General features: G+C 33.6%; 3 protein-coding genes across 4 annotated transcripts in view; 2 read left to right on the top strand and 1 right to left on the bottom strand.

Moving 5' to 3' along the window:
• The first annotated feature begins 15,546 nt into the window (after nt 1-15,546).
• LOC118737185 (glutamate dehydrogenase, mitochondrial) lies at nt 15,547-20,854 on the top strand. Of its 2 annotated transcripts, XM_036467532.1 has the most exons (6): nt 15,547-15,991; nt 16,050-16,207; nt 16,278-16,439; nt 17,249-17,453; nt 19,411-19,449; nt 20,048-20,854. In XM_036467532.1, exons 1-6 carry the CDS (start codon nt 15,613-15,615, stop codon nt 20,317-20,319), a joined length of 1,215 nt encoding a protein of 404 aa, XP_036323425.1. In that variant the 5' UTR covers nt 15,547-15,612; the 3' UTR covers nt 20,320-20,854. The 2 variants fall into 2 exon arrangements, with proteins under 2 accessions (XP_036323425.1, XP_036323426.1); XM_036467533.1 differs by lacking the exon at nt 19,411-19,449 and having other exon boundaries at nt 15,549-15,991.
• A 128-nt stretch (nt 20,855-20,982) lies between these two features.
• On the bottom strand, nt 20,983-24,229 carry LOC118737187. The gene is made up of 5 exons (XM_036467534.1): nt 23,894-24,229; nt 23,594-23,767; nt 23,077-23,448; nt 22,731-22,999; nt 20,983-22,671 (listed from the first exon to the last, which is right to left on the bottom strand). Exons 1-5 carry the CDS (start codon nt 23,925-23,927, stop codon nt 22,402-22,404), a joined length of 1,119 nt encoding a protein of 372 aa, XP_036323427.1. The 5' UTR covers nt 23,928-24,229; the 3' UTR covers nt 20,983-22,401.
• LOC118738138 overlaps nt 24,131-24,671 on the top strand; it is a 1,279-nt gene continuing 738 nt past the window's right edge. Inside the window, exon 1 of the mRNA XM_036469060.1 lies at nt 24,131-24,145. Within this exon, the coding sequence (XP_036324953.1) occupies nt 24,131-24,145 (15 nt within the window). The remainder of the gene's footprint in view (nt 24,146-24,671) is intronic.

A 24,671-nucleotide genomic window follows, 5' to 3' on the forward strand; every position in this document is an offset into this window, starting at 1 on the left:
TTTGTAGCTGCGTGTCCCCTGCTACTTGTGATCTGTTAGCTATTTTAAGCATATTTTTTTGATTTAAAATTGTACTTAGCATCTCTTTGGCGCGTTTAACCACTCGCAGCTCTTGTACTTAAAATTTGTTTCTTGTTAAATACATATTTGTTGTCACCATCCAAAATGAATTGCAATCTCTAAATTTTTATTATAACTTATTTCCTTAGAACCGGCAACCCCTCGAACACCAGCCGGCTTAAGGGTAATACGTATAGGTATTCACTAAATTGAGCAAGTGGTCGTCTGGCACTCTAGCAAAAGTCTGAATTTTGTGAATAGCCCTAATGTTATGTTATAACAGCGGGCATGTGAATTTTATAAAATGTTAATTTCAGTGGCTTTAGCGGCCAGTGGTTGATTGGATATATGTGCAGTAGATTTTATTTTTTCCATATAAAATTTTTCTTATTTTTGAAGTGAAACGATTTTGAAATTGATATTTTTAACTATTTTGTAAGCGGAATTTTTAATCGATATTTATCGATTTTGTTATCGATACTTAGCGATGTTGATGCCGATATTTATCGATTATGTTATCGATATTTATCGACTTTGTTATCGATATTTATCTATTTGCTATATGTCAAAAGTAACACCTAATTGTTTCGACTAATTGCCTAATCACAGCATCACCTCCACCATTCAGCTGAAGAAAAGGGTCGCTTTTGATTTCGTAAGATAGAGCAATCGTCAACGTTGCTGATCATCAAAGATCCCTCCGGCGCACAGTGCCGCCTAAGAGGGCAAAAATCGAAAAAGTCGTTATTTGCAATGTGAACTTGCTTGGTATTTTTGTAAAGACAATTTAACCATTAAAAAGGTTTAAACAAACATTTCCCTAAAAAATTAATTATATGCCGGCGGGAAGCCACTAAAGTCGACAAATTTTATACTAAGAATTTTAATAAAGCATACCCATGCGTAAGCTCCTCACAGAAAAAAATGTCAAAAATATATTCTTTGAAACAAAATGTTGATTTGACGTTTCTTGTTTCCATATAGATAGTAGAGAATTACTGGAATTAAAATTTTGAAATAAAATTAAACACGGGGTGTCCCTGCGGTGTTCCAAAAAAAACTTATTTTTTAACAAAATTCCAAAAAATGCTAAATTTTAATGGAATGAATAAAAAATATATGTAAAAATAGGTTATTTTATTTTTTTATTAAATATCATGGGCTTTTAGCTTTCAAAAGAAGAAATAAAAACCTGCTCATTTTTTGCACTTTCTGAAGTAATGCGTTTTTCGCTAATGCATAAAATATTCTTTTCATTTTTTATCAGTGCCTTGAGATCTACACGATTCGTTCCATTTTCAAAAATGAAGTGTCAGATTAAAAAGCTTAACCTGTGGACAATAGAAGGTTTATTTTTTTTTTAAGAGTTGCCACCTGTTCAAAAATTAGATTGTTAAAAAATTAGATTCAAATTTATTAAGAGATGGGTTTCAATCGAAATGTGTATTAACAACATGTAGAGAGTTGCGCCCTGTTTAAAAAATCAAATTCCACTTTAATTAAAGGAATTAGATAATTGAAATAGATAGTCACCATAAGGGAGTCAGACGAAAGAGGTTTAAGAAGGTTTTAGCTTAAAAATATTACAAATAGGGTTGCGACCTGTTTGTAAAGTCGAATTTATTAGTCGAATAATAATAACGTCAAACCATAGGATTACGCCATCGTATTTGCTGTTTTATTGCAAATACATACATTGTCAATCCCAGCCACCTCAACTTGCACTTCATTATACTAAAATTGAATGGGCTAAAAAACTGCATACTCAACTTTTTTCTGGAGAGCACAAATAAAAAGTGCAATATTTGAATGAAATTTTGCATAATTCCCTTTAATTTTGCACAAAGTTTGGAAGTCTGATTTTTTGGGATTTTGTTGTAGAATTAACCGTGTTTTTATAAAAAATTTGCGAAAAATAAAATTTTAAAAAATAGTTGCCCGTATTGCAAAAATTTCGCTGTACATAAACTTTATTGACTGACTGTATCACATTTTGAAGCTAAATATCGGTATATTAAAAATACCTCTGCTCAATGTTTTGAATAGCCTTGAACAGTACTACGGCTTCCGCCTATTGTAAACAATTTAAAGTTAAATTTAACACCCAATATATCACCACCCCACCTAAGAACACTAATCAGGTAGGCGTGCAAGAGATCTCTATATTTTGCCCTTTTTTTGACGGAGTTAAAAAACGTCACGAGCAAAAAGGTTAGGCTTTTATCAATTTTGACTCTTGGAAATAGTCCATAATGTGTATAGGTAAAGTTAAAAATTGTATGAACAAAGATACATATGTATGTACATAAGAAATCGAACTTTATTACTGGCCAAAACTAGTTTCCCTAATGAATCTTTTTTTATTCATTTTTGTGATATTTTACTTTGGTCGCTGGTAACAACGCCATTCTACTTTCCTAAAAGATTAATAACAGCTTTTTCGGTGCGTCATCAATATTAGGCGCGCGCACATAGTTCTAGTTATAAGGCTGCGTACCCCAGCATTGATCATTGTTGCCATGTAATTAACCTTAAAATAGATACTTGAAATTTTGACTTTTGTATAGCAATTTATAATATTTTAAACCAATAAATGCAATTCTATGTTTGTTGGCACGGTATTTACTTTGTCGTTGGACACAAAAAATAGTAAATACCATATACACATCTACATACATATGTATGTACATATGTATGTATGTATAAATTTCGTTTGTGTATTATCACCTGACGACCAAACCTGTTGCTTACTCACAAACTGAACACCACAATAGAAGGAATAGCTAAATGGCAAAACTGTACACGGATTTATATGTAGTGCATACGAGGCAATTCACGTCAAATATCCCAGGCGCGCTAAGCGGTGCAAAAAACAAGCTACTTTTCGACTAGCTGGAAAGCAGCCAAAAATTGGGAAAAATAATTCGAAAACAATGATTGCTATAGGTTTTTGTACGCGCTATCCGATGGTTCTATGCGTTTTCCAAAATTTTTCCATTTTCATGGTGAAAATTCTGAACGAAAATTTATTTGTAATATTTCTCAATTATGGTCATTTTTAATATTCTGCCTTATCCTGATTACTATGTAAGAAGACCTGATCTTTCGATTGAGATAACTTAAAACAGTATTAAAAATGACCAGAATTGAGAAAAATTACAAATAAATTTTCGTTTAGAATTTTTAACAGTATAAAAGGAAAAATTTTGGCAAATGCATAGAACCGCCGAATAGCCCGTACATGAATCTATAGAAATCATAGTTTTCGAATTATTGTTCCCATTTTCTGTCTGCTTCCCAGCTAGACGACAAGTACTTAACTTGTTTTGCAACGCTCAGTTCGCCTGGGACATTTGACGTGAATAGCCACATATATACAAGCTCACGAGAACTACATTTTTACCATTCATTCCGTCATTCCGTGATACCACCAAATCTCATCCGAAAATTGTATACATTTATATATACATAAATATATATGTATGTATGTATGCTCAACGTACACGCCCAACAATCGAGCCCCTCTTTCGCGATCTAAATGCTCCAAGGAACTTTTATATTTCTAAAAAATATGTAGTACATATCTACATACATACATATGTACATATCTACATACATACATATGTACACATGGCAACAACGTCTTCCTTTGCTTGTGTCACTTAATAATTATTAAAATCCGTAAGTATTTAGTTGCTATCGAGAAACAAACAATACGTATTTTTGAGCAGTTTGTTTTCAGTCAAAAAAGAAAAAAACAATATTTTGGAACTTTTTAGCTGATAGTAAAACTTGTTTTCGTTTATGCGGTTGTTGTTTTTAATACATTTTTTTTTTTGCAATTTTGCTGTCATTTCATGGTTCTAAATTATCGATTAGGAGTGAAAAATAGCAAATAACACTTGTTCTGACTTGTTGTCGGAATGTCCGAACGGGAACGTGCGAACTACTTTGCACAGTTTTTGACAGCTATTAAACATCGTTGGGAAGTTTAAGTTAACGCAATGGTAATGGTTGCTTATTAGTCTAAGAACCATTCGTACATTATTTTCTTGTACCGTTATTTGTGGATAATATTTTTATTGGTTTCAGATAGGTATTGAATAAACTTTTTTTTCATAAAAAAAGCTCCATAAAAAAACCTCCATCTCAAATCGGTAAATCTTAATATTTTTCCGAAATATTTTGGTGGACGTCTTCAAATATAATACATTTTGTAATCCCGGCTGAAAAACCGCAAGTTTTTTTTTTTGGTGATGCAGTCTAATATACATACATAAATAAAAATTGATTCTATGAATTGTTATCGTCTATGTATTGATACCAAGTTCGTGGGTCGAATGAAATTTCGGACATCAATCTGAAACTGATTACAGAAGCGTGTTATAATAACACATGAACATAACTAAATATTAATTAAATTGGTGCTATAAAAATAAATTTTAGAAGGTCATTAAATTGAACTGATACCGAATTGATTATGGCAAACAGCGCCGCAGAGAAAAGATCTGAGCCCGAGGGGAAATGCCCCTCCATATTAGGTCATTCTTTAGCAAAAATCATTCTTGTTTTAAAGGAATGATAAACTTCTTTACCAAAAAAATACCGTGAATAGTTGCTAAGCAATGTAGTAGACCTTCATTGATAGGTTACACTCTAAAAAATCTGTTTAAAAATGCGTCTATAAATCGAGTATATTTTTGCTTATTTTTAAATTTTTTTGGTAAATTTACACGATGAATATGTATTTTCCTCGATCACACATTTTCGTGTGTAAAAATCCTTTTTGTTAGTGGCTTTACACAATTCTAAGGGTGAAATCAAACAGCAAATGTGTATTTTGTAGCTTGTACACACTTTCTTTGTAAATTTACGCACACCGCAGCAGCTATATTACACTCTAAAAAGTCCGAAATTTGAACACACTATTCGTTGAATAATCGAGCATGTAATTTCGCGAATAATAAGGTAGGAAATCAGTAACCTACCTTTTAGGTAGGAAATCTACACAATTTTTTTTAGAGTGTATTATGTACTACTAGCAAATACCTGGCTTGCTGCGCGACGCCTTATAAGAACTATGCAAACACGGTTTGTAACGTAAAAATTATTAGTTTAGGTTGAAAGGGCTGAAGAGCAGAACCTTGCTTACTCAAAGACCAAGAATAATAGCGCTGATATAAAATTTGGGTTAAGTACTAATCTCATTCAATGCTATGAGCTCTTATTTCCACCTAGGAGTTATCTTCAAGTATTGCAAGGTTTGCCAAGAGTGCGTAATCTTCTTCTATAATCCTGCTAGAGCTGAATTCTGTAACTGAGAAAATGTAGTGTACACCGTGTGCAAAACTCACCAAATATAAAATTCAGTGAGTTTTTCGGAGAAGAGTTTTTTGGAAGAGAAGTGTACATAATTTGAACTGTTGAAACTCATTCTCACACATACTGAATCGCAAAATAAAGAGTGTACACAATTTTCAGTGTACACTTGAAAACTCACAGTTACAGAATCCAGCACCTGTTCCGCAGGACGAAAGAGTTTTCCCGTTCAAACGGGGTCATTGATATTCCTACCGTGTTCTCTCTTAATCAGCACACTGCTTCTTGATATAGCGATGACCCGTTGATGTGTGGCTGGGATATTTGATGGGCTTAAACAATTTTGCGCTTCTTTGTATGTATAATTAAAGAATAGGCCTTTATTAAGTCATCTAAAATGTAAATTTGTAGAGGGGCATCTAAATATCGTGAGTTTTCAGTTTTAAAAAAACAGAGCTCCTAAAGCCATGAATGAACTATTTCGCTCTGCGGAGTTGTATTTTTTAAGAGCACTTAATAAACTCCTCACATGTTCGGCTCACTCATGAATTTGCAGGTGATGTATTTGTCAAGTAGTTTATTTGTGTTGATGGCATCATTTTTATTTTTATCGCTTCGAGTTTTAAAGTGATGCGAAAAATATTCGTCACTCGCATTTTTCAAACACAAAACTTGAAACAACAAAACTGCAAAGCTTTTTACGCCAAACTTCAAATTCAGAAGTATTGCAAATACCACAGCTTGGAAAACCGAAGCATATTCGCCAAAGGAAAAAATGAAGCTTATCCCCATTAACTTCGAAAAATAATACTGTAGATCTTCAACCTTAGTCAGTTTTGGAGCCATCAGTGAAGATTCGACAATGTACGAGTGCGAGTTCAGCGCTGGAATTAAAGCAGCATTTCCCTCGGGGAACTCTCTCTCTCTCTCTAAATCTCTTCAAAAAAGGTAATGGTGGCGTACTATCCACAAGTGCTCAAATATCTGCCACCGGCAATTTCCGCATCGCATCACTCAGTGTTGTACCAACATCTGTTTCTTTTTAGTCTGTAGGTGGCACAAGTGACGGTAAGTTCACAAGTGCGTCAAGAGCACTATACACCACTAAAAAAATAAAGCTAAATAAATAGGCTATCAAGCAACCACTGTGGTTCTTTACTATCGAAACCAGATAAATTTTCGGGGGCCCCCACTTACAACTCGCCAACGTAGACCCCTGTCCAGTCTCCCGTGAGCCCCTTGGGTTCTTAGATAAAGGTTTGAGCTTCAATTTCAACCTCTTTAGAAATTTTCGGGAAAAATCCTATAATAATCGGCTACAATATTAAACGCAACCGAATTTTGTTTGAGCAGTGTTATAAATATATTCCTATTCGTGCTGATTGTTTCCGACTCTATACATTGAAGAAAATGGTCAAATGCTTTTAAATCAGTGCCAGGCAAAATACATATATACATCAGTCTTTCTTACTTTAAAAATTCATCTCTTACATAAATGAAAGAAAAAATTTAGATCAAATTAATCATAACAACTTTTTCATGCCAACTATGAATAAATTCTCCAAAGGGCTAAAAAAAAGGCTAGGAGGGGCAATTTTAAATTTATGCGACCAAAAAAATTATGTGGTAGCTAAATCTAGCCACCAAAGGGCTTAAACGGCTACACTGTTTATAATACCCTTGTGCACAAGTGCGCTGGGGTGGTAAAAACCGCAAAGGCAGCCTTCAAAAAAAATCTCAAAAATCAACGCGATTTTTTAGACAGTATATTTCTTGAATTATAAAAAATGCTTAACAAGCTCATAGCCCAACAATTAAATAAAACCCAATGTTTTCGTTGTATAAATATTTTCATTGTCAATATTTCGACCTCAATCTTAAGTCATCCTCAGGAACTGTGATCGACGAGGGACAAACAAATTGCTGGGCTTTGGGTTTGTTAAAAAATGTTCATAATTTAAAATTCAAAGGCCAATAACCAAAAACAAAATATTTCTTGGCATTTTTCTTGAAAGCTGGATACAGCCAAGCTTTATTTCCGTTCATATGTTTTTATATTAAATATAGTAAATACCTGCTAATAAATATCGTTGTGTACTTTAAACGACGATATGACTCTTAAATGAACATACCAAATCTTTATTTGTGTTTTTACAATGCCAATTTCCCTTTGAAGCTATAAGGCGAAAAGCAATAAAAATAAAATTTAAATTGAACGCAGTTTCTTCTATTACAATTTTTTTGCATGTTAAAGGTATGTATGTATGCACATTAGGGTGGTCTTTAAAAATCAGATGAACGACTTTTTTCAGTCTCGCCCCCTTAATCGGTAATACCACGATCACAGATATCCTTCTTAAATTTTGGTCCCGATTGGAGACGGTTAAGGCTGTCGCACAGGGGCAAAATTCAGATTCCCCAATATAAACTCTAAAAATTAAAACAATTTTTTTTCATCTGATACTTCGATAGCCGAATATAACACATATAAATTTTGGTTCCGATTGGAGTCGGTAAAGGCGTGTCGCGAAGGGGTCAAAGGCCAGAAACTCAAAAAATTAAAAATATTTTTTCATTTAATACGCAAAATCGATACTACTAAAGTTGAAGATATCACATATAAATTTTGGTCCCGATTGTAGTTGGTTAAGACGTTTTAATACGGTAATCCGAAGTTTGACCCCTGTGCGATACGCCTTAACCGACTCCAATCGGGGCCAAAATTTATTTTTGATACTTTCGACAAAAGTGCCATCGACGTAGGGGTAGGGGTTAAGGCTTAGGAAAGCATCCTACATTTAAGGGCCACCCTAATGTTCATATGTATGTATATGTTTTTATCAGACAAGCGTCTGAGTCAATAAAACCATTTATTAGTTGGCAATCAATGCACATATAGCGTAAAGTCTATCCATATTAAACATTATACGCCAGCATATCTCAAACTGTTGTAGCGTACCGCTGCTATCACGCGATGGCTGCAAACGTGGTACGCCGTGGAATAGTGTTGATTTCAAAGGATGTATAAGCTTTTCCTTCCAAAGATCGTTAAATTAACAGAAGTTACCATAGTCATCGAAATCGTTATTGATATCCACTAGAAAATCTCTTTCAATCATTCGTTAACCCTGCTTTGTAGTTTAACGTCAACGAGACGTACGCTTTTTAAACTTTACGCGAAATAGAGATGTAAATCGGTGATCGTTCCATTTAAATGAAATAACTAAAATTCATTTGAATAATAAACAAATATTTAAAAACTCTATTGGCCTGTTCATAAAAAATAAAGTAGGTTTAAAGAGATGTAATGTGGAACGATTTTCCGTCATCCCTTGTCAAATTTGGTTTGGACAAAAACCGGTTTCGGCGTTGTGCCATCTTCAGTGTCATTTTTCGTTCTGAAGATGGCACAACGCCGAAACCGGTTGTCTCCAAACCAAATTTGACAAGGGATGACGGAAAATTGTTCCACATTATATCACACTCCTACCCTGTCGGAAACACCAACAACGAAAATAGGTTTAAAGAGCTTTATCAATTGACATTTTCATACATTTTTCAATTCATAAACCTTTTATAAGTCTACATTATTTTTTATGAATAAGGCCATATATCTGTGAATAAACAATTTTATACAATTCTTATTACCATAAAATTAAAGCAAACAAACCAAGATACGCCTCAGCAACTTTCACCAGGGTTATCAAAGCAGGGTTAATAGAATGTACTGCTGCGAAGAAGTTACTTCAAAGTATCAATGGTAGAGCTCTTGTTGAAAATCGACTATACGGCTTTTCGGAGAAGAGTTATCGAAATCGGTTGACGTGGTCCAAAGTTATGCAGTAACATACATAAAAAAAAAAAATATTCCGACGAACTGATAACCTCCTCCTTTTTTGGAAGTCGGTTAAAAATAGCATTTTTGATTTAAGCTATTAGTCATTTCCTGGAACAAGTCTATTTAGAATACCGACCGTTCAGCTATGCAAAAACGAAAAATGCCGATCAATAGAACTTTTTATGCTCATTTCAACCATGCACAAAATTATTTGCCGCAAGTAAAAAATGAAGACGTTCTAGAAGGTTAAAGTTCAGTTTTTAGATTTTTTAAATGTTAATATCTTATGAACTATATAACCGATTAAAAAACGAATGACGTCACCATAAATATAATTAATTTGTCTTTCAGCTGATGTACATAATTTATAGCTTTTTGTGTTTTTATACCAAAACCACTAAAAAACGAACAAATATTATTTTTTCATGAAATAACCTTTTTTGAAAAAACTGCATTATTAATGGTAAAGAAATTTATATTATTTAGAAAGCACAAGTTATTATCTTTAATTCGATATTACATATTTTATCATGATCTACTTTTGGGTTTCAACAATTTAGTGATAATAAAAAATACAAATAAACGCCTTATATTTTTTTATTATTTTATTTTGTTTTATTGTTTACCTGCGCCAAATAAATTTGGTATCGTTGAAATCAAAGTAAAAAGTTCTATCAATCGGAATTTTTGGTTATTTTATAGCTAAACGGTCGCTATTCTACACTTGTTCTAGAAAATTACGCAAACGAAGGTGATGCCAACGAATATTTAGTATGAAGAATTTTTGGTTTTACTACTAATATCACTAGAAACTGTAGAGTAAGCAACATTCGGCACAAGTAAAGGAGCCGATTTTATGCGTGGGAGCGAGAAGACTGTTTTATTACAAAACCTTTCCATTATTGATTCATGCACATATACCTTGTTTATACCGACACATAAAGCGCCTTGATCCAGTTCGCTGTGATTCAAAACGGAAGCATAAACCAAATTTCAATACGCTCAGAAATTCAAAAGTGGCGAGGCGCTATAAAGACAGGTATAAACTTTTGAAAGAAATATGTGTTAAGTGAAATCGGTTTATTGTAAATACGGTTCTTACATTGGTATAAGCAACGTAAAGGATTAAACATTTTGGAACAAAATTAAGCACAGATGAATAAAAAATATACATATGTATGTAAAAATATGTAATTTTATATTATCTTATTAAATAGTACGTATTTTTAGCTTTCGAAGGAAGAAATAAAAATACGCTAATTTTTTCCACTTTTTAAAGTAATGCATTTTTTGCTAATGCATAAAATCATTTCTTTGTTTCTGTCAGTGCCATCAGATCTGCACGATTCCTTCTATTTTCAAAAATGAAGTGTCAGATTAAAAAGCTTGACCTGTTGACAAAGGTGGTTTATTTTTTTAAAGAGTTGCCACCTGTTGAATAATTTAATTCAAATTTTTTAATAAGTTAAATCAATTATTAAGAGACGGGTATCAATAGAAATGTGTATGAAAAGGTTTTATTTCTTAACATGTAGTAGAGGGTTGCCACCTGCTAAAAAATCAAATTCCATTGGAATTAAAGGAATTAGGTTATTGAAATACATACGAGAGTCAGACCAAAGACGTTTAATAAGGTTTGGGCTTGCAAATACTACGAAGAGGGTTGCCACCTGTTGTAAAGTCAAATTTAGTTAAACTACAATACCAAAGTTTAAAAAAAAACAAAGGTTTACGACATCGTATTTGTTATTTTATTACAAATACATACATTATCCACCAGTGATATGTTCTGATTACATTCCATTTAAATTACTGGACTCTTTAAGGAAATGATGTGACTCTTTACTTATTTCTTGCTTAATATATCCATTTTTTTCTTTTGTCGGATACCCATATTGATATACATACTTCAGTTACCTTATTCCCTTAAATAAAGTGAATTTGATTCTGGCAACCCTTCTACGTGCCGTTTAAAAGTAAAGTATTTTCAAAATCATTTCAATTGATACCCATATTGTAATATCTAATTCATTTAACTTGTTAACCTGTTTCAAAAAAATAAAAACTAAAAAGATTTCGCATGCAAACAGATTTCAACAATTTTGAATTTTTGTTGAGAAGAAACTAAAAATATTTGAACTTTCAAGACCAAGTTATTTGAAAAAAAGTCAAAAACGCAGCTGTTTTCAACAGCGGATATTTTAAATCCGCCGGAATTCAAGCAATAGCAAAGCTTTATGTTGCCTTTCCAGTGCCTAATCTTCTTTTAATTCCAAAAACCCCAGCTCTTCTTCGCTTTTCTTAAAAAGGAGTATTGTAAATTCATCCTCAATTATGTTACATAAAAAATGGTTTATGAAGTATGCAAACGTACATTTAAATAATTTCAAATCGGCAAATCTTTTTTCAACATCTGCTTTTAAATTATGTGCAATATTTTTTCTAGCCATGGAAAATGATGAAATATTATTTTTTTGAGATCATAAATAAACAGACGTAGTATAGCTTCAAAACTTAAAATAATCAAAAAGATTTTTATTCTTGCCTTGTAGAGACAAATTCGAGTATGTATTGCAAATGTTCCATCATATCGGTAAAGAACATCAAGTCAGAAAGCTAATTTTCATTCTCCAATTGCGGGTAATATTCCGAACTCAATTTGCGTATGTGTATATAAAAAGAATAAAATAAAAAAAAAAAACACAATGGAAAAGAATGTCCAACAAAGAAATGTGTATTTTAAAATGTAAAAAGAGCCAAAATGCCCTAAGCAAAGAGAAAGAAAAAATAGCCGCATTTGGCTCAGAGAGCCGTAATTGCCCACCGTTGCCATATACCCAAGGTGTCATTAACAACTCAGGTAGGCTCTTTTTTAAGGTACTATTATGGCAAAAAATATAAACAATCGATTCAAAATTCATACAAAATTTTTTCAATTTGACTTTATAGAATGGTTCTTCTGAGAGCAAGGTCAAATTCAATCACACTTTGTTGAATACATTTTGCATATACCATACATGTCCACGTATTTTTTTTTTACGGACCATCTTGCAGAGAACTTATTTAATTTGCAAAAGTCGAAAAATAAACATTTGCTTAGTAAACAAATCAAAAATTTGTATTCGCCTCTTTGTTTTAATCGTTTTTCTTTTATTTAGAAAAATCATAAAAATTAAATTAAGCGAAAACGAAAAGCATAGCTAACTAAGAGTAAAAGAATCAACATTGAAATGCGTCAAAATGGAACAAAGGGAGCACGAATTTCGATGTGAAGCAAAACTCTCTGGAAAGACAATACCTACAATAATTGTACCATGGTATGCAGTTTTGTAGCTCATTAAATTCTTGTAATAAAGTTCAAGTTTCAATAGGCTTAGCTTTTTTTTGCCGAATCTGGTATTTTATTCCATAGAAAAAAAATTGTCGGACATAGTAACAACAAAAAAATCGAAAATCAACAGTATTTTGTAGACACTATAAGGTGCAACTTTGTTGAATTTTTTTAATTTTTGTACAAAGCTAGACATTTAGATTTAAATATATGTAAATTGTTATGCCGAATTTCCACTAGGCATTGGAATGCCGAAAAATTGGATGCATTTAAAAAATGTCATGTGGAATGAATTTAATGGACTATTTTTTGATCGTAATGACACGAATATTTTTTAATGCCCAACTTGTCATTACAATTTTTGCCATTTAATGCCTAGTGGAAATCTAGCATTAGATCGTATCATTTTGTCGCGGGTTAAAACGGGTAAACATAGTACCAGGAATTCCTTTATTTTATTGAGAAACTTTTTCCGTAAATACTGTACTGTAAAGAATGCTTTTTTTAAGTAAAGATACTGCGAAACCGATTTTTTTGCAGCAATGTCCAGTTTTTGTTCAAAAACAGATACGAACGTTATGTATGAAGTACAAATTTCCATAGACAAAACTTAGAGCTTCTATCTATTTTTGTAATATTTTTCAACAGATAAATGAATATTAAGGCGGCTGCTGTGGTGTAGTGGTTAGCAGTGCGCGCTACCATTCCGCAGAGCCTGGGTTCAAGCCCGGTTCAAACCAACTTCAAAAAATATAAAAAACAAAAAAGGGTTTCTTCTAATAGCGGTCACCCCTCGGCAAAACGACCAAACAAACAAAAAAGAAGTGGTTGTTGCCCCTTATCGCGAAACTTGGGTCCGGTTTAGTTATTTGCACAATGTTTTTTTCGGTTGTTGTGTCCAAAGGCATGACCCGTATCTATAAACTTTAATATACACGTGTAGTCAAAGGATACAAATTTAAACTAAAAGATTTTAAATTTATTAATAAATTCGATTTGCACTATTCATTTTTTTGTAAATTTCAATGTGGGTTCTGCGCAAAAATACTGTGGATGGCATTGCCTGAGTTATATGCCCAAGAAATGTTGTATACCTTTTCGGAATTTCGGAAGGCTCTCTTCTCCGGCAACACATAGACGAGAATTCTACTTAGTAAGGGTTATAATCCCTAAGCGCGGTCCAAGACAAAAGCAAGCGCAACAGCTGGTAGACCTAACAAAATACATATTTTCAATGGCTTGAAAGAAGCTGTTATTGCATTAACTGGTTATTCCGGTATAGGAGGAGTTATGTCTTGTGCTGCAACAATTCAACCGGAAACTGACAAATGTAGATGCGTCAATATTTTTCAATTTGCAAACTCTTTTTCTCTTTAGGAGACTTCAAAGAATAATACCTAATTGTTAGCTTAACGATTTTTTAATACTAACTATTTTTATAGGTCCCCAAAATCCCCAAAATAATTAAATGGGGGAACCATAAAAAAAAATTATTAATATTAAAAAAAGGTTAAATAAATAACTGGATATTATTCTTTGAAGTCTTCTAAAAAGTAAAAGAGTTTGCAAATTGAAAAATATTGACTTTTAAGGATTTTATCTATATTTCTACGAAGAAGTGTTTTTTCTCATATAAAATACGTGGAAAACTTCATGGCGTGGTAGAGCCCTCAAAATGACACACAATTCTGACTTTTTTACCTTTTTCTAAACATGTGTAAAATTACGCAAATTTCGATGCCTCTTGCGATAGTGTAGCTGAAATAAACAAATTTTTGACGGGACACCCTAGGACGTGCACAGGTTTCCGCAAGGGTTGCATGTCGATTTTTCGTTTTTCGTAACGTAGCTACGAATTACGATTTACGAAAATTCGGGTTCTAGAATAAGGGTGATAATTTACTCAACACTTACAAATCAAGTTACAAACTAAAGAAAAATACATATATGGTTTGGTGTATGGCCATGACGGAAGTTTTTTACACTAAAATCTTCGAAGTATATTTTCAACTATGTAGAGGCTAAGTATAAGTATAAGTATATATATATACTTGTGCCATGCAGTTTTTAGATGATTGGCTAAAAAGTGCATATAAACTAAACTTGTAGAATTGTGCATAAAATTTTAGGCATGAAAATTACTTATGTATTTTCCTCTTTTTTTTTGTGTCTGTTTCGGCCTTTATTAAAGTCAGTTGGTTTTTTTTTTAGATCATCTGGTCACAATGCGCACGTGAAATCAGTTCATAATGTATTATCTTCTACATATGTATGTAGAAATTACACAACTCGCCTGCTGTTTGTGGCCGAACGTCACATGCTGCCGCATTGACCGATCTCTACATTAACACCTTCTTATTTGATTGAAATTTTTACACCAAAGACTAGACGTCGCCACCTTGGATTCCCTTTCCTTTTAACGAATTTACATGTTCAACCAATTGGCAGGTTTTAAAAAAGCGAATAAGTTGGACGCTGTCCAACTGGTAGCTTTCGTCAATTTCCAACTACTTAGAATGAAAAACTAAACATATCAGCTACTGCATATACGTATGTTTTGAGACGAAATCCACTTGGCTACATATCACATATTAGAATAATTTGTACATGTAGTGGTACGGTATTTTTAGACATATGATTAATACCGGTAGACAGGTAAAAGTGCATAACAGTAATTATAGAAAACATTTTGATTAGACTTCATTGATTTGATTGACTTCCTTGGTAATAGCGGCTACCGATGAGACTTGTGAATTTTGCAGAGAATACCCACCAAAACCCAAACGAATTTGCGTGCAAATGTCGGATTCTGTATTTTATTTAAATTTTAAATTGCACTTTTGCGTGCGGGTTTTCTTTTAACTTTGGAGTGGTATTAGTACCAATTTTGTTTAGTTCAGCCTCTTTTACTTAGCATTTTGATATATGTACATAAAATATTAATTCGTAAATTAAGCCACCTGTTCATCAAATATGAATTTTTATATTATTCTATCTTATATAAATAGGTATTCGTTTCTCTTTGGATGTTTCACGTGATGAAGTCAAAGCCTTGTCGGCACTAATGACATTTAAGTGCGCCTGTGTCGATGTACCATTTGGTGGTGCCAAGGCTGGACTCAAGATCAACCCCAAAGAGTACTCCGAACATGAATTAGAGAAGATTACCCGCCGTTTCACCCTTGAGTTAGCGAAGAAAGGCTTCATTGGACCCGGTGTTGATGTGCCAGCACCGGATATGGGTACGGGAGAGCGTGAAATGTCCTGGATTGCCGACACATATGCCAAAACGATTGGCCATTTAGATATCAATGCACATGCTTGTGTAACTGGTAAACCTATCAACCAGGGTGGTATCCATGGGCGTGTATCAGCGACGGGTCGTGGTGTTTTCCACGGTCTGGAGAACTTTATCAATGAAGCCAACTACATGAGCATGATTGGTAAAATAGATGCAAATGTAAATTCGGTTGAAAAGTACATTATTGATTGTATTTTCAGGCACCACTCCTGGCTGGGGCGGCAAATCTTTCATTGTGCAAGGTTTTGGTAATGTCGGTTTGCACACTTGTCGTTACTTGACCCGTGCCGGTGCCACCTGTGTTGGCATTATTGAGCACGATGGCTCCATCTACAATTCGGAGGGTATTGATCCTAAGGTTTGTATGATACATAGTTCGGTGGTATTTTTTGGCATTGAGGTTAGTAATTTAATGCATTATCTAACAGGAATTGGAGGATTACAAGAACGAACACGGCACCATTGTCGGCTTCCCGAAAGCTAAGGCCTACGAGGGTGAGAATTTGATGTTTGAACCATGTGACATCTTCGTGCCAGCTGCTGTTGAGAAAGTCATCACCAGCGAGAATGCACACAAGATCCAAGCTAAGGTAAGTTTAACTTAATAGTTGAGCTGTAATTAGAGTTGGAACTGCTATTAGAGCTGAGAGACCACTTTTAATTCAAATAAAAATAGATATTTTTATAATAGTTTGAGTATTCGGGCATGGTCACACCCCATTCGTTTATGTTTTTATTTTGTTTTAATTTAAAAAAAAAATAAAAATAACCTAATTTATGGAATCTCTCGCTTAGGGCTAGTGTTTCAGAGCACGGTTAAATCTTACTGTGGTTTAAACATAGTTTAAACCGATTTATTTGTTTGTGTTGGTTTATTTTTCCTACCGAGTGGTAAGATGATTTATTTTAGTCAGCCAGCTGTTAGATATGAACGCAGTTTACGTGATCTAAGTTTGAACAGGCACTGAAAACCTAGCCCTTAAAGTAACTAAGGCACTTAAACTGTACGGTATTTAATTCAAAAATCGAGCTTTTCATTTGGGTTATTTCAAGAGCTTTTTAACCTCCCACTAGGCCTGGGAGTTATATCCGAATTTTTTGATTATCCGTATAATTCGAATATCTGATTGAAAAATCCGGATTACAAAAGGATACTAACCGGATATCATGATAAAAAAATTAAGGGATATTAACTGTGTTTGAACCGGATATCCGGATAGGATAATAGAACGGATATTAACCAGATATCCGATTTTTTCCGTAGACACGAATATCTGAACGGGTATCCAAATACACAGATAATCGCAGCCCTACTCCCCACTGAACTTTCCTACTCTAAATTGCAGCAACTTTACATTTAATCGAAAATTCTCCATCCCGTTTTCTCTTGACTTAATAGATCATTGCCGAGGCTGCCAACGGTCCAACCACGCCAGCAGCCGATAAAATTTTAATTGAACGCAACATTTTGGTTATTCCCGATTTGTACATAAACGCCGGTGGTGTAACCGTATCATTCTTCGAATGGCTGAAAAACTTAAACCACGTCTCTTACGGACGTTTAACCTTCAAATATGAACGCGAATCCAACTATCATCTGCTTGGTAAGTGCGACGATACTAGTTATTATATTTTCTTTTCTTAATTTTTTTTAGATTCTTGAACCTTCTATTTATGCCACGGCATTACAAGAAAAAAATCTACACAATGCAAAGCATACGGCTCATTCAAAAATGCTAGCGTGCTCCCGCGATTGCTCGATATGCTTTCACAGTATTAATCGACATCTTTGCACGTCTTCATCAATTTCTATTTGAATTATTTGATTTCCTTATATTGTTGTTGTTTATTTCTTTCTCCATACTTTCCAATCAGTTGGTGCTCATATATGATTGATTGATATATTCTAATAAGGTGTTAATGCTTTTTGAAATTCCATATTCATTGACTTTAAGTATTATTGGTAAGCTTATATATGTATATTGTGACATTTTGATAAAACAACTTATCTCAAGTTAGATCATTTCCTTTTTAAAGCAATATTTCTGTGAGTCCCCAAACAATATTTTAACGAATAAAACTGGCTATGGGTGGAGTTTAAGATGCCTCCTTAACAGAAGCTTCAAAACAAACCTTCAAAAGTCCCTTAAGTTGTTTTTATCAAAATGTTACGGATTTGTATACATAAGTATGTATATGTACATATAATATCAAATGTTCACTAGGCGTTGAAATGAAATGAAAAAATGCGACATCTAAAAATGCTGTCTATGAAAATCATAATTTTTATTAACGTAATGATAACGTATTTTTTGTGCCGAATTTAGTCGTTTAATTCTTAAATCCGACATAAGTTATTTATGACATATTGTTAGCAGTTTAAATTTCATACCTTTAAATAAGGCGAGGAGATCTTCGGATCATTGAATTGCCAAAGGCAATGAGATAATATTTAGTTATTAAATTAATGCATCTGATTCTATTTTCTCACGTTTAGCTAAAGATTAAAAAACATTTGCGGAATGAGCCATGCAAAAAAGTCGCATTTTCGAATAGGTTCATTTTCGTAGGTCAGCTTTTATTTCTGTTTTCAAACGAAAATTAATTGATTTGTAAAAAAGTTTTCACTGTGAAAACTTGTTTCTAACGGTTTTGTTGGTGTGAAAAAGAAAATTTGGGCATTTTTCTCAAATCCATGATCTTGTGATAAAGAATATCATTGTCTTAAACTCACAATAATTTACCGAATAATTACGAGCCAGATGTTATTGGAAAAGACTTACATGTCGTTCCCACGACAGTCGGGTCTACGTAACCGGAACGACCCAGATTTATATCTGGCCAAGGACTGTCACTCCAGCAACACTCCCCAAAAAGTCTTTGGGGAATTTGTATGCTGCTACAACAACAACAACAACGACGCGAACTCAAACTCGAACTCGAATAGGAAAGCATAGAAGAATGCATGTTATTGCTAACGGTTGCTGTTGTTGTTTCAACAGCATACAAATTCCCCAAAAGGTTTCTGGAAAGTGTTTCTGAAGTGACGGTCCTTGGCCAGATATAAATCTGAGTCGTTCCGGTTACGTAGACCTGACTGTCGTGGAACCGTATTGCTTACAGTCATTTTACACTGTCGTATTAGTTTCACGGGGATACCAATGCAGACACCGCGGTATATAGACAGTATATAGACAGCTGCGCTTCTTCTGAAATCTTATTTGAATACTCAAATTTCTTAATAGGACTGTTCAGCCTCATTCTGGACAATCCTGGCGGTAAAATGTCTAGGATTGACCTAAATTTAAAGTCGGCTTTTAACTTTAGAAAAACTAAAAGATCAATTATTTTTAGTTAACACTTCTGTTTTAAATGCGCTATTCAATTATTATTTATTTTATCCCTACATCAACTTTTCTAGTATTTTTTATTTCGCAGCACATTATTACACATCTTAATTAGAAGTAAATTTAATCGAATGTTAGCTCTTAAAACACATACAAGTTTCCACAAAGAAGTAATTTATGTTTTTCTTTTTTCGTTCTTCTATTACAAATCTAGCCTCAGTCCAACAATCCATTGAACGATTTGTTTTAGACGGTACAGTTCTTTTTTCTACTCTTTGCATCATTTCATATTTCGAACTATTTTTTTTTTTGTCTGAGCTGTTTTTTTTTGTTGAATGTTAACTTTTAAATGTTTTGCATATCCCAGATATACCGCGCCATTTTTAGTACGAAAATTTGCGGTATACCGAGTTTCCTCTGTTCACCACTAAGTAGATTATTAAACCAATTTTTGTAAGCGTAATTTTTCTTCTATGTTTGTATATACAATGTATGTATGAATGTATGTATGTATTTGTACATACCTTTTAGTTCCCTATCCTTTCGCCCAATTCATGCAAACATTTATGCACGTTTTCTTTAGCTAAATAAAAATTAATCAATCTTCGAAATTAAGCTGACTAATTATGCACTTTGTTTATTATGAAAGCTACTAAATCATTATTTTTTTATATCTTAGACAAATCCTTATTTTAGTTAACCTTATTTTGCTAAATAGTCTCTGTACCAATAATTTTTACTGCATTCTTCATACATTGGTTGCTTTAAAAATCCCATAAATACCAAGCCAATAAGTGTTACATATTTTAAATAATCAAGTCATTTCTTATGTCTTTTTTTCACCAAAACAGAATCTGTTCAAGAATCCCTGGAACGTCGTTTCGGTCGTGTCGGTGGCCGTATCCCAGTCACTCCCTCGGAAGCATTCCAGAAGCGAATCTCTGGTGCATCTGAGAAGGATATCGTACACTCTGGCTTGGACTACACAATGGAGCGTTCGGCACGTGCCATCATGAAGACCGCTATGAAATACAACTTGGGCTTGGATTTGAGAACTGCAGCTTATGTGAATTCCATTGAGAAGATATTCACCACATACCGCGACGCTGGCTTGGCTTTCTAAGTAATATGCAATGCATGGGATGCGACAAAATATCACCTAACTAGAATTATAAGCAACCAGTTGAGCAAATAGTACAGTGGAGGCACATCATTTAAATAATAATTAAAATACGCAATAAATAAAAATAATAAATTCACTCACTTAAAAAAAGAAACAAAAAGCATTCATGAATATTTAAACTATCATAAATTTTATTCAATGTGAATCGAATCATAAATTTCAATTATATAAATCTTAATTATTCGTAAAAAGAGATATAAAACAATGTCAACGTCCTGCCATTCGTCTCAAGTTTTAACAACATGCGTACATATTTACAGATGTGCATACATATAGCACACTTTTGATGAGTTAGTGTCCGAATATACATACATATGTATTAAAATATGTACGAAAGTGACGCATACATTATTGACATTTCGGCACCGCTTTGGTGCTAAGCCGATACTCAATCAGGAACTCGCTATCAACTTACGATGTTATCTAATGACTATTAAATGTGTATAAATATGCTTGCTGTAATTTATTTTACAAACTAAGAATCATCCGAACAACTGTATTAAACTTAATTCATGTTTTATTCCGTTTTTAAATAGTCCCATTTTGTTGTATAAATTTAAGTTTGAAATGTGAAGCAAATGCATTTTATTGTAAATTGATTTATGAAAATAAAAGAGATTGGAATATAAGAAATAATGAGCTGTATTGCCGTAAATTTTTAATCCTTACAATAAAACAAAATAATACATAAATATCTTAAACAAGCATTTTGTGTTTTCTTTTAGATGAAATTATATCAACTAGATCTATTAGTAGTATGCAAATAGTTGTTGGGGTTTTCGCACCAGCTTACTAAACCGTTCCTCGATCAGTGCGTCCATTAAAGCTGAACTTGAGTTGAATAATTGAAATGGAAATTTAAAAAATTTTAATTCTATCATATCTAATGTATATATGTATGTATATATTTTTTTAACTAGAGTGCCCCAAAAAAATATCACGCATTTTTGGGTCGATTACGGATTGCAACGGAACTACGGTTGGTATTATTGGTGGCAACTGGCAACAGAAAGTTGCGAACTAAGTTGCTATATTGGCAACTGCATTTCCGTGGTTTTCGCCGAAATTTTGATTGCAAAGATACTGTCTACTTCATCCTCGGTAAAAAAAATCTCCAAAGCGGTAAGAAAGCTTCAGGTATAGGTATCGTCGTTTAAAGCACTAAACCGCGTATCAATAAAATGCAATACGTCATATGTGAGTTTGGCAATAGGAGTAAAACTTGTCTTATTGCAAAACGGTTCCCTCTTTTCATCTAATTATCTTTTCTTCATATATCTTAGTATCGATATTTTAATATGAAGGGATAAGGGCTTTATACCAGGAGCTTCCGGTGAGCAAATGTCTCTTGGCACAAATGTTAGTTAAGAGGTTTTGCAGAACCACAATATGCGGTTTTGTACTTTAAACGACGATATGCATACCTTGTATGTATGCCAAATTCTTGGACAGAATTCATCACGGATATTTTTGTCCTTTGCCAGTGTCGTCCCTTTGTTCGGGTCGTTTATTCACACCAGCATGGACTGCAGTGCTAAAAGTTATTCATGGGTAAAGTCAATGGTATTCTTACTGCTAATCCCACATTTTAATTCGAAATAAAAAGCTTCTAAATACTTTTTTTTTGTTATTTTGGCACATTTATATGACAAACTATGTAATTGCATTGTACAAAATACATTCATCGTGTATATTAAAAATGTTATAATACATCACCAATCATTTTAGTAAATACGAGTACATACATACATAAGTAAAACCATTAAAATTTGTTTTGGAATACCAAAATACAATAACACACTATGCGGTAATACTATAAGTACACTTTAGAAAATATCAGCATGGTACAATAATTGTACAAAAAATTAGTATTTTGTTCTTAGCAAATACAATCAAAATATTGAATTATTTTAATATCAGTTTATATACAATTTTTGTTTTCACATACTTGCATTTTAATTGAGTTGAGTCATGTCTTATAAATGTTTCGACCTTAAGTACTAAAGTTTGCAGGGCTTAAGTTTAGATCATTAGGGACTTTGGAAATAACTTTTGCTTTATATAGTCTTCGATAATCTCAGTTACATGATCACGCGTTAATTTTGGTTCTTTGAGCACATAGCCTAAAGTCTTTAATTTTGTATTATCCAAATACAAATGTTTATGATACAGTTGCTCTTCGTCCAAATATGGCGTTAGAGGTGTATTATTGATTTCATTCCTTTGACAAATTTCGGCCCACGGCGTCATATGTTTGTCGTTGACATCACTAACCGTGTCTGATAGACTTAACTGCAAAATGTAAGACAATTTATTAAAGGACACAATAACATTATGAATTAACTTGATACCTTTGCTAAATTCGACATGACTACGCCAAAGTAGTCAACGTTTATTGAGAATATGTCTGATAAAATATCACTTATAGTTCCTTGTGTGGAATCAGTATCATCGACGATATTAATTACTTCACCTACTGCAGCTAGATTATTTGCCAAAAACCACATTGCTGCGCAAACGTCATCTGCATGCACCGTATTAAGATGCATGGAATTGTTCCACAGTAACTTCATACATTCATTCAAATACTTGTATATTGCAGCTACAATAATGCGAGGCACTGCAAATGAACAACAAATAATCAGACAGTGATAAATAAAATACCAGATTAATCTACTTTCAATAAGTACCACTCACTTAAGTAGCGTTTATCGCCTAACCCGTAGACGACTGGCAGTCGTACAACAGTGTATGGCAGAACTTCACTCAGCGTATCGAGCTCACGCTCAACCGTCAACTTTTGCTTAGCTACACAAGTCCATGGTTCATGTTTGCAGTCTTCTCTTTGTGCAACCTTTTCCGAACTGTTAACGCAACCGGAACTTAATTCGACAAATCGTTTCACTTTAACGTTGGCTGCTTCATTGGCGCAGTTCATACTTAATTTCAGTATCCCTTCCTTATAGACCGCTTCGGTTTGATTTGGACGAGTTTCAGCCGCACAGTTGAATACTAAATCCCACGTCCTGCCTGTGGTTGGGTGTGGGGCGAAAACATTTTTACAAGAGGCTACAAGGAGGATAATCAAGATGTAAATAATGAAATGCAACAGGCCAAGCAAGTTCTGCGCGGCGTGCATACAAATTGTGTGGGTTGGTCATGCGTAGGCATTACTCACAATAATATTCAAATATGGGCAGGTTTTAATACTTACCGGCGTTTATAAGATTGGCACTACAAAATTCCACTTTTTTGTTATCAAATGCCCGAGTATGACGCTCATTTAACCAAGCCATTTGCGGTGGAGTTTTGTCCACTACACGTATTTCATCCGTCAAATCGTTCTCAACGAGATAAGCCACCATGTTACGGCCGATAAATCCACACCCTAATTTTAGCACGCATAGTATTACCAAAGATAGTAACACAAAGAAATAAATATTAATTGTAATCGGGATTATCTGCATAAAACTGCTCCGCCTTCCAAAATTCAGAAAAATATTTATCTACTTACCGCCCAATACAAGCACCGTTGGTTTATTTTCCATAGCTAATCAACAATACTTCAAAAAACTAATAACTTGAGGCAAGATAAAATTTATATGGAATTATGCAAATTGTGCACAAAAAGTTTTGAAATCAACAGCACCAAGGCGAATTCATATGCACGAACAAGTGATAAATGATGTTACCAGATATAAACAGAACGAATTAATAATTGGTGTCACGCAAGGCGAATTTATACAGGGTGATGTTACTAGATCAAGTGATTTTGTGTATGAATTTCGCCGGACGGCGTCTGATGTCAAATTGAAAAATTTTGTTTGAATTTCTACACACACTCATACAGATTTTTACAGTTTATGCCGCCAAAGAAAAACAAAATACATGTCAATATTTGTTTTTGTATTCTTGCTATCACCTTGTATAAATTCGCCTTGCGTGAAACCAATTATTAATTCGCTCTTTTTCCTTCTGGTACATCATTTATCAAGGCGAATTAATACAAGGTGATGTTGCTGGCGAATTTATATTTTCGCCGCGGTACTTTTTAATGTCAAATTGATGTCTTTGTTGTAAACAAGGTGAATTCATTTGTCAACAAACACATCATTTTGACATTAAGAAGTACCGCGGCGAAAATCTAAATCGCAACAACACCACCATGTACAAATTCGACTTGGCACGGGACAAATCGCAACAATTCGCAGCGAATTCGTAAGGATCTATTGATTTTAGAAACTTATGTTTTACATTGCGTTCAAGTATATTATAATCGTTTTAATTCATTG

This window comes from Rhagoletis pomonella, unplaced genomic scaffold, assembly GCF_013731165.1.
Source record: "Rhagoletis pomonella isolate Grant_MI unplaced genomic scaffold, Rhpom_1.0 Rhpom_scaffold_00004, whole genome shotgun sequence".
In the NCBI taxonomy this organism is placed as follows: Eukaryota; Metazoa; Arthropoda; class Insecta; order Diptera; family Tephritidae; genus Rhagoletis; species Rhagoletis pomonella.

Excerpts from the sequence above, each read along its gene's own strand:
- LOC118737185 (XM_036467532.1), top strand. The coding sequence starts at position 15,613 with ATGACATTTAAGTGCGCCTGTGTCGATGTACCATTTGGTGGTGCCAAG. Across the intron at positions 16,208-16,277 it reads CGGAGGGTATTGATCCTAAG|GAATTGGAGGATTACAAGAA; the intron begins GTTTGTATGATA and ends ATTATCTAACAG. Across the intron at positions 16,440-17,248 it reads CACACAAGATCCAAGCTAAG|ATCATTGCCGAGGCTGCCAA; the intron begins GTAAGTTTAACT and ends TTGACTTAATAG.
- LOC118737187 (XM_036467534.1), bottom strand. The coding sequence starts at position 23,927 with ATGGAAAATAAACCAACGGTGCTTGTATTGGGCG. Across the intron at positions 23,449-23,593 it reads TGCCAATCTTATAAACGCCG|CCTCTTGTAAAAATGTTTTC; the intron begins GTAAGTATTAAA and ends TCCTCCTTGTAG. Across the intron at positions 23,000-23,076 it reads AGGCGATAAACGCTACTTAA|TGCCTCGCATTATTGTAGCT; the intron begins GTGAGTGGTACT and ends GTTCATTTGCAG.